This window comes from Camelus dromedarius, chromosome 13 (genome assembly GCF_036321535.1).
Source record: "Camelus dromedarius isolate mCamDro1 chromosome 13, mCamDro1.pat, whole genome shotgun sequence".
Lineage (NCBI taxonomy): Eukaryota > Metazoa > Chordata > Mammalia > Artiodactyla > Camelidae > Camelus > Camelus dromedarius.
This window is the reverse complement of record NC_087448.1, coordinates 25,680,073-25,690,642: the sequence shown is the minus strand read 5'-3', so window position 1 is coordinate 25,690,642 and position 10,570 is coordinate 25,680,073. Positions and strand designations below refer to the sequence as shown.

Genomic DNA, 10,570 nt, shown 5'->3' with positions numbered 1-10,570 from the left:
ACAAACTTCAAGAAGTCATCTCTACCTACATCCTCCAGGTTCAAAATAATTCACACGTGTTGCCAAGGCTGTGGTCAAAGAAAATGTGAAGGACTTTTTAACGTCACATGGAGGACCGAACCACCCTGACAACAGGAGTCCTTGACAATAAACTCTGGGGAAAGAGCCCGTTCACTCTGGGCCCAGCTGGCCAATTATCCAGTGAGGGATCCTTCTGATGGCATCAGCCCCACAACAATTTAGAAAGCATTCCAAGTATTCAGGGAGCCCCTTGAGTGAAATTAGACCAGTGTTTGAGCCAAACCATACCCACAGGCCACGAGGAATAATTAAAGGAGTGAATGTTTTATTCCTTAGTGTTTAATAGAATACATAACAAGTCACATAATCAATGATCCATTCCTTCACACACACGGAGGAAAACAGCATCGCGTATTTCTGTTATACAACTGGTTGTGAACGGAGAGAACCGAAATCTCTGGAGCATTTAGATGGTTGAAGAATTCTCACGGAAAAGTTTGGGCATGTCTGAAAAGACTTCTTCTTCAGTGTCTTTTAAAATATAAAAGGATTTTTTCCCTTGGCTTTCTGTTTCATTAAAAAAGTCTGATAATTGTATAGAGTTTTTTCCCTTTCTCCTTCAATTTTGAGAAAATGGCTCAGTGATATGTATCACTTAGCCTGTACCATTTTCAACAATTTCATAATCCCAGAACACTGTGGGAATCTTACATTGTTTCACAGATAAGAGGTTTTCAGATGCCCAGAAAAATTTAAATAACATATAACTTACATCTTCAAAATTAATACCCATAATGGATGCTTTAATTTTTGTCATTACATGTCACAAACGCTGTTTGAGTGGTCATAAATGAATTATCATCATTTGTATTCAATAGCAATAGCAAAATTCACCTGCCTATAAAGTCACAAAGACAGCTGTATAATAGTTTACATTACAGTTAATGTTCACATACCTCAAAACACATTTAAAATTAAAAAAAAAAAAAAAACTTGGCTTGGGGAAAAAAAATCATAAAATGTATATACAGTGATAAGAATTCTTGGTCAACTATTTCATCTTCCTACCCTGTGAGATTATATGCTAATGTAGATATTCTGGTTTAATTTCTTTCATCTAAGTTTCGAGGGCCCCAGTAGAGAACATAAATCTTCAAACATTAATATTTTTAGATGTTGTCCAAAATTGTGACAAAGACAAGTTAACTTCTACATAATGTGCTTCTGTCTCTAGGAAAGCCTATTTCAGGTGCTATAGCCACTGAAAACGCAAGAGTATTTTATTTATTTCTCAAGAGACAGATTTAGGTCATCTAAGAAAACCAATTCAGTTTTTACATGAGTTATAATAAGGAAAAAAAATCAGAAAAAAAATTCCAAAGGATTTACTCTGGTTGGCTTACAATAAAAATGTTCAGTTTGCTATTTTAGAAATTTAAGGTGAGTACAGTATTTATGATTTTGACCATAAAAGACATTCTTAAGGAATTCAACCCCTCCAGTCAATACTTTTCTAAATGTCTGCACTATAATTCAGCATTTTTCACATGGAGTACAAAAATGTTTTTGAATGTTAGATTAGAATTTACCATAATTTAAAAAGTAAAAAATTATCAAAACTTCACCTTTCATGGCTTTAATGTAATAATGACATTCCATGGAAAATTCCAATAAAACCTGGAATATGTTATGAGCATTGCCAGTTGCCCATTTTTGTCTGAGAACTCACAGGTAAAAATGCTCTTCCCCAGAGAAGCAACAGGTCCCATGTATAAATGGATCTGGTTTGAAAGAGAAGACCATTTTGGCTAGTATTATAAATGATCACTTTGCTATCAATGCAAAAACCAAATAAAATACAAGAGTGAAAATTGCATTGAAAGGGAAAAAAATTTAGGTCTCACACCTTCAAGGAGTATCTTCCACAACACATAATTTGAAAAATTAGAATGAACATGGTTCATAGTCTACATGTATTACAAGATAGGCAACTTGTCAAACACTTGGCCCAAAAGCATTGAACATAGTACCCGCTTTTTTTTTTAACCACTATTGTCATCAATTCTTTTTTAGAAGTTAAATTTGTTATCAAAATCTAATGACACTCAGTTGTATTTATGAACCAAATGGTAATTAGTTATTATATATGTAAATACATGCTACACTGGGTCAAATTACTGCAGTCATAATTTCTGACTAATTTATGACCCCCTCCCGGGTTACTGAATGTCTTCGGAGGGCTTACTCAAATGGACCCTCAATATCTCATCTAAGCTCACAGGTGACAACCAACACTCCAGCCCACTTTGTAGACCACTAAGGGTTCTTCTGTGGCCCAAGGCACATGAAGAAGGGACTCAAAAGTGCCCAGGCCAAGCCATCTTAATTCAGTTATACCATCCACCCAATGTAAACATGTGTTTCCTACCCAGCTTTACTTTGGGCTGAAAGTAGAATGTTTTCATGTGTCAACTTCCAACTTTAGAGGGGGTAGTCACCATAGAAAAAGAGGTTGGTTTTCTGTCCCTAACCATTCAATTCCCAGTCTTTCAGATAATGGAAGGGGTAGGGGAGCTCTGCAGGGCAGCAAGGATGTGTGGAGGAGTGAGTGTGTGCGCACAAAGCAGTGGAATAGTTCAACTCAAAGTTTTACAAGATAAAATTTCTAAGATTTGAGTGGCAGAGACAAAACTTGAGCAGTGTCCCGTGACTCCTGGAGTTGAGCATATTGAATAAGGAAAATCAGAACCTCAGAGTCTTGCCATATGTCAATATGTCAGTGGTTTTAATCTGTTCCAAGATGTTCCCAATTACGTGTTTTTTGTTGCTCCATCTAACAAAATACCACATGGGGCAGAGAAATCTCTGTGACACTCATTTTTGGCCTGTGAACAGCATTCCAAAACCATTTCAGGCGTGAAACTGAGGTAAGTTCTGATGCATTACCTAGTCTGAGAACACATCTCAACACATAAGCAAATACAACTTCCTGAATTTCTGCTTCTGCTTCTCTTAACAATGACAGTCTTTGTATATTAAGCGAACTTTATTTTGCTAAAAATGTAACTCCAGTGAAAAACTTCAAATCTTTCTCTTTTCCAATAAAAAAAGAAGAATTAGTGGATTAAAATACAGGTACCTTGATTTAAGCAGACAATTAATTGACATATTAGTATATAACTAATATCTAAGCAAAAAAGTATGGAGCAAACTCAGCTTTATAATTATGTATTTCTTCCTAGACCAATTTCCCAACAGACAAGGATATAAGAAACTCATCAAAACATGTTGCTTTAGTATATACACCATCTGATGCAAGTTACTGGGGGTAAATATATGAAAGTTTACGGCATTAGTAAATGAATTAAAAAACTAAATGATTCGTGTAAAATGTTTATATATGGTATATACAGATTGGAGCACATGAGTTAAGAATAAAACTGTTCCAATTCTTAACATCTGTTATGGATATAGTAAGATACAGTACAAGATTCATTTTTAAAAAGAAGGAAAAATAGCGCTAATTTAAACACTGAAAACGACTCTTACAAAATCGTTTAAAAACATACTTCAGAGAAAGATGCTGAAACAAATGAAAAAGGAAAGGCTTCTCCGTCATCACAGAATATCCAAAGGAGCCTCACAGCATGAAAGATAAGGATTCACTTCCCTTCACTTAGGTGTAGATAGGATATACAGTGGGGATTTAGTCCATGTTAAAGGTATAAGGCAACCAGGTCTCCTTCTGTTTCTGTTGCATTTACCTGGAACACCATTTTATTGCTCGGCTCACTTTTAAGTACTTACTTGACTTCATTTAAAAATACTCCACTTTACAGCTATCTACAGATGGGCAGCCCTTGGTGCTTCTATTTGTCTGCAGCTCTGTCACTTGAAAAGATTCCACCCTAACTTCAAACAACCTGCATGAAAGTGGCATTTTCGGTTTGCCCAGAAGTCAACAGTGGCTGGGCTTGGAGAAAATAGGGACTTTTCATAGGAGAACTTAAGTCTAAGAAACCCAAATCAAACATACTTTGCTCAAATAGATTTTAAAATCAGGACTTATAATCAACAAGAAAATAAAGTTCAAAAACTAAAATCCTACTGGGTAACTCTTTGGTTAGGTTATGTAAGTATCAGCAACTTCTACGTTTAGGACTCAAAACAGTTCGATAAACTGCTACGTGGTTAATCTTCATAAAATGCTTTGCATGTTTTGTTAATGTGCATGTACTCAAACGGACGGTACAAACTTCCAATTTTCAAATAATAAATGAGTATGTCTACTCCTCCCTTCCCACCCCTCCTACCCTCCTTCCTCCCTCCCCCCACCCCACCCTCAAGTCTTATGAGCTAAGGTCCTACTGCCATTCACTGCAACAATATGGGCTTTCCTAATACCCACGACGTGCATTACTACTCAGCTCGGTCTACAGTCACAGGCAGCTGACTTCCCACAGTGCTTGGTGACGGGGCTGCCATGCTCTTGTCAGCGACAGCTCTCTTTTCCCCCTCTAGCCAGTAACAGCTGCCATGTCAACCGCTGGAACCTAGGGCTTCTGGCGGTGCGCCCAGGAGAAAGGGTGCCTCCTCAGGCAGGAGGGGAACTTTCTTTAAGTTTAAGCCACAGGCGAAGACCTTTAAATCTGCATGGAAAACACAGGATCCTTCATTGTGCCAGCACGAGATTCTTTACTTATACCTGTAACTTTCCAAAAGTTTATTCATTTATAGTCACTGAACTGCCTCCATGGGATCCTAATTCCGGCTCCTGAGTCTTCTAAAGGTCTACCTTTAAAGAGGATCAAAAGACTGTGTAATGAATGACCTTTTCAAACTAACTATTCCCAGTCAGTGCTATCAATTCTGATCTCTTTAATCTCTTTAACCGCGAATGAGTCAGAAGGGCTTGAGAAGATTTCAAGGAATCTTCTACACACTGGACAGGGTCCAATCAGGTTCAGAACAATTCGACCATTCCCAGGTACTCGGTGACTCTGTGGCCACACTGCCCTACTAGATACAGACTGAAGGACAATCCGCGGGAGGGGTGGTTTGAAGCAGGGGGCAAAGGAAGCACGGGGTGGACGGGATGTCTGGGCTCTCTCAGTTAGTGGGGTCCAGAGAAGACGAAGAAGCCCAGAGTATCTGCGGCTGCAGGTTCTGAAGTGGGCTGTCAGTGGGTCTGGCCCGGCTACTGGAGGTGGGGAACAGGGGAATGCGAGAACATGGGGCGGGAGGGGAAATCTAGAATCCTCTCCCGGGCAGGAAGGAGAGGGAATGGGTGAGCTGGAGTCGCGAAGGGGTGTGGGGAGCTCACTCCCTGCAGAAGACGTACTCGGTATAGCTGGTCCAGATCTTGTCCTCGCTCTGGTCGGTGCTGCTGGCAAAGGCGCAGGTGCCCGTGGAACTGCACGCCACCATGTGGAAGCCCGACTCGGACAGCTTGTCGAAGGCCTGCTCCAGGAAGTTGAACTTGAGGTAATAGCGCGAGGTGTAGCGCTCCGGAGGCCGGTCGGGGTCCCGGCTTTCGTTCAGGGTGTCCCCGAACACCTCCTTGGCCAGCGACGTCTTGCCGCACACAGTGATGCGCGCCACTCGCCGGAACTTGGCGTCCGCCTGCGCGTCCCTCCCGATGGTGTAGGAACCGCGGTAGCCGATGGTGATGTAGCCCGAGCGCCGGCTGCCGTCCAAAGATTGGGACGGCGTAAGCAGCGGGCCTGCCGCGCCCCCGGACGGGCTGCGGCTAGCCAGCTCCAGAGTGGGCGACGGTGCCCCGGCCGAGGCGCCCTCCTGCTGCTCGGGCTCCGCATAGCCGAGTGGCAGCAGCTCGTCGCCCAGCGAGCCCTCTTTCTGCACCCCGCGCCGCGAGTGCGGCGGCCCGGGGCCGGGCTGCTGGGGCGCCCCGAGGCGACGCACGAGCTCGGGCAGCTCGAAGTACTCGGCCTCGCGCTGCAGCCGGCTGCGCTCGGGGAAGTAGTCGGGCAGCACGAGCTGCAAGTCCCGCAGGTAATCCAAGATGTAGCGGAAGAGGAAGCCGTCTCGGTCCAGAAAGAAGCGGCCTTTGCTGTCCCGGGCCAGCTCCTGCGGCTGCTGCTGCGTGAACATGCGCCAGAGCAGGGAGTCGGGCACCGACACCACTGTGCAGCGCCGGGTCACATACACCTGGCCCCCCACATTCAGCTCCACGATGTCGGGAAAGAGTGGCGGCTCTGCTGAAGACGATGAGGAGCCGCTGCCGCCGCCGCCGCCCCCGTTGGGTAGTCCACGAGTGCTGTCTGCCAGAGCCATGGCCAAGAGGCGGCTGGGAGCCGGGCCGCGCGCCGGAGCCTCCGCCGCCTCTCCTGGACACTAGCTCAGCCCTGCACCCCGACCGCCACCGCCGCCGCCGCCGCCGCCGCCGCCGAGCCGCGCGGAGCCGAACGCACGGTGCGAGCGCGCTGCTGTGCGCCCCCGCGAGCCCCGCTGCACTCCGCGCGCTTCGCCCGCGCGCTCCAGGGGAGTGCAGGGTGGCTGCCGGCGCGCCGCTTAAGTAGAGCCGCCCGCCTGGGCGCCGCTACGCGCAGGAGGCGGGGGCGGCTGCGGAGCGGCGGAGCCTCGCTCCCCCGGCGGGAGGGGGCGGTGGAGCGGGGAATCGATTTGCATCTTAAACGCTGACGCTGCGGCCGGCTGCTGGCTCCACCCCGGCTCGCGCGCCGCCGGGGCGCCCCGACTTCCCCTTGTCCCCTCGCCCCAGGGGCTCCAGCCCCTTCCTGCTCCCGCCCAACTTTCTCCCTCCTCCAAAGTGGACTGAACCTGGGACCGGTCGCTTCAGAAGACAAGCCTTCTTTAGGGGGCCAGTGACTACGTCCTCTCCCCTTCTAACTGCACCGGGGACTTTGGAAGGAGCACGTAAACTTCCCTGCTCTCACGACCCGAGAGTGGAAGTGCTTGGTCGCCCCCGGAAACCTGCCGCTTTAAACACTGTGGCGCTTTCAACACGCCAGTCTTCGCGTTACTGAAAGTTCTGGAGAGAGACCAAAACCTTCGAGACGAGGAGGCTGCTTCAGCCCGGAGGCAGCTAGATTTCCTTCGCGGGATCTAGTAGCCTCAAAAAAATCCCTAGAAACAAAAGGCTAACCTTAGTATCCTGCTGTAGGAGGCTCTCCAGTAGTTTATTTTCTAGTAAAGAGGCACCTGATTAGTTGAGAGGCCCCAGAATTAGAGGGAAAGGGCTGAAATGGCAATGGGGGTACTTGGGTGTGTTAAAGGAATGACGTGGGGGCGTCTTTCCCAGAGGGCGGCGGACGCGGCCTCCGCCCGCCGCGCCTTCGAGGCCAGGCTGAAGGGAACGCTCCGTCTCCGGGGCCCTTTCACTCCTGGGTATGTCGCGCTGTGAATCTCGGAGGGGTTGAAGATCTAAGGTAATTTAGAAACCAACCTTTCAGCCCCTGCGTCTTTATCCTTCCAAAGATCCAGGCGCCCCCGCTCTCCCACGGGCCTCGGTCATTCCTTTAGGTCCTTGCTAGATTCCTTCTAGTGCCAGGGCCTTTATACATCTGAAGGCCCTGTCTGGATCCCGTCCGGGACTCTAACTCCTGTTCCCTCCACACCCACACTCACCGGTCACGGTCATGGTGCAGCCCGGACAACTCCTCCCCTCTGGGAAGCCTGAGTATTATCTGATCCCTGACTTTAAATAAAATTAAGTGCTCCTGAGCGCTGCAGAAAGAGGACAGTGAAAGACGTTAAAAATTCATCAGACCAATGAATTTTTGTTGTGCAGCCACTGTTTGGTCGCGCCAGGTAAAAGAATGCCAAGTTGAGTAATAGCTCCAAAGGCTCTCGGCGTAGCCTGGTAGGCAAGGGTCGGAAGTCTGAGCAGTTACGAGGGCAGAATGAAGTACAGACTATCAATCAAGATAAATCAGGCGAGATCTTTCTTCTTGATAATAATGTTTCTCCTTTTGCGTAACCACCCAGTGAGCTTTACAGTCTCCTCACGGTTAAGTGTCACTTTAACTTTAAGATGTGTGCGTCTGCTGAACAATTACCTCATTCATGTCAGTGTACCGAGTAAGATCAAGCCCTAAACCAGCTCACTTAATTGCAAGCACAGATTTTGATACTGAATATATTTGACCAGTCTTTCGTTTTTCGCTCTTTGGTGTATAGATAATAGCTGACACGGAAGTTCCAAGTTCCAGCGTCAAACTGCTAGGCGGCTGTGCTACTATCTGTCAGGGGCCTAAAAACAAAGTCTTTTATGTAAATCCAAGAAAAGCCTTCTTTGTATCAATTCTGTACGTATTTTTGTATCATTATTTTGTTGATTGTATCAGCAACTCCTGTCAGTTCTGCCTTCCAAATTCTGCCAGGCTATTGTGTTTCACCACCTCCCTGTCACCATCCTGGACCAAGCCACGCATCATCTCCTGCCTTGGTCTCCCAACTGCTTCCACCTTTGCCTCCTATAGTGTTCTATCACCAGAACAAAACTAGGGATCCTATTAGAACCTAAGTCAGATCATGTGACTCTGTTCAAAGCCCCTCACTGGCTTCCCTTCTCACCAAAGAGTAAAAACCAAAGTCCTTTCACTGCCTTCAATAGTTTACAAGATTGAAGCTGTCCCACCTCTCGGTCCTTCCTATCCCCTGCTGCTCTCCCAGGAGCCTGCTGCTTTAACCACATTACCACCCCAACCGCCACTATTGTTTCTCAGGGCCTTTGACTTCCTGCTCTCTTTGCTAAAAGACTCACTTCTCTTCCCCCTGTTATCTTCCTCCTCTTGTTCAGATGATTCCCTTCTCACCATCTTCAGGTCTCTGCAGCAAGACCCTCCCTTGCTCAACCTATTAATACAGCACAGCCCCACCCCAATAGCATCCCTTTCCTGCTTTGTTTACTGTTTGTTTTCCTGTATTAGAATTAAAAAAAAAAAAAAGAATGTAAGGTCCAAGAGATCATAGATTTGGGTTTTGCTGGATTCAGTACCACATCCCCAGTGCCAAAAAGAGACCTGGCACATAGTAGGCACTGGATAAATATGTTTCTCACTTGTTTATTCCACCAGTATTTATTAAAGATCTATCCTATGTTCTAGGCAACATGTTAAAAAAATAATCTCTGCTCTCTTGAAACTTAGAGTCTTGTGAGGGAGACAGATAATAAATATATAAATGAGTAAATCTACTTCAGGTAGAAATAAATGCCACGAAGAAAATAAAATTGTCAAATGAGATAGAGGGTTTGAGTTCAGGGACACTACTTTATAGAGACTTGCTGGGAGCCCTCCCACAAAACTGGCATTTGAGCTGAAAAATAAGAGATAGCCATGGGAAGTTCTGGAGGAAGGGCATTCCAAGCAGAGGACAAAGCAAGTAAGGAGTCTGGGTTAGGAATGAGCTCGGTACATACCAGAGTAGAAGTTTATCTATTGTATCATCTGCTTGTATCCTGTAACCTTCAAAGTTCCCCTGGAGAGATCAGTACAAGCTCACATGTCAGAGGTACTGTGTGCCTGGAGAGGAGCAGCTGTCTGCCCTCATTCTCCACCACTGAACATATTCATCTACCATAAGCTGGTCCACAACAGGAAGCACTGGTATTTCCTTACAGAAGTCTTGGTTGTGCATGAGAGGCATAATAATGAATGAAACGGGTGATATGAGACTGAAGGAATAATTTTCTGCTTAATTTTGTATGTTTTATTTCCTACCTCCTGGTTGGTGTCATGAAATTCAAGAGGAAATAGGGAACTTTAATGGTGGGACTTAAGGGCCTGAATGTTTATGGGGAAAGGGAGGGTTGTAACTCTTTACTTCTTCAATATGTTAAAAATGTTTAACTGTTAGAGGGTAAGGGAAGATTTGAGAGGCCACTAGCTCTCTGTCTTGTCTTAATCGAGTTTCTAGTGATGGATGCACTGATGGGCATTTTTCCTTTTCAGGTGACTATGTATTTCCCTAAATAAGAGATGGCACTCTGTCTTTGTATACTAAAGTGTCCAGGCTTGGAAACATCTCTGGACCTGCATCCTCACCTGATATGTATCTCTTCCCCCACCTCTTGCCTTTTCTTCCAATCAGCTTCCCACTCCACTCCACCCACAATATGCACAATAAATATTCTGCACACCAAAGATTTGAGAAAGGAATGGGGAAGATTAAGAGAAACAGAAAGTTAAAAGCGGAAGAAGAACTAGGGTGAAGTGAAGTGAGTGCCTCCTAGGACTGAATGCATTGAATATATGTGAAAACGATCTGTAAGCTGTGAAACACTACTCAAGTGTCAGATCGGGATTTTTCTAACCACCTATCATGGTGCATGATAAGGCTACTCAGTAAATACTGAGTGAATAAGTGATTGGCAGAAACATTAAAGTGAATGCTGTGAGGAAAGAGGAGAAGAGACGGGATCAGAAGCTGTCCCAAACAAATGTTTAGCTTATCTATCATCCTCCCAATACGTGTGAACCTTTTCTGTAAGAAGCCTTTAAAAATCACTGACTTTTTGCATTCAGGGAGAGAAAAGAATTGGATACAGAGAGATTAAATAACTAAGTTT

At 45.5% G+C, this 10,570-nt stretch overlaps 1 protein-coding gene across 1 annotated transcript; it reads right to left on the bottom strand.

Moving 5' to 3' along the window:
- Positions 1-329: 329 nt before the first annotated feature.
- On the bottom strand, positions 330-6,437 carry KCTD12 (potassium channel tetramerization domain containing 12). Its single transcript, XM_031466146.2, has one exon. It carries the CDS (start codon positions 6,313-6,315, stop codon positions 5,341-5,343), a length of 975 nt encoding a protein of 324 aa, XP_031322006.1. The 5' UTR covers positions 6,316-6,437; the 3' UTR covers positions 330-5,340.
- Positions 6,438-10,570: the final 4,133 nt, after the last annotated feature.

What these genes read in the sequence shown, in the direction of transcription:
- KCTD12 (XM_031466146.2), bottom strand. Translation starts at nt 6,315, where the DNA reads ATGGCTCTGGCAGACAGCACTCGTGGACTACCCAACGGGGGCGGCGGC.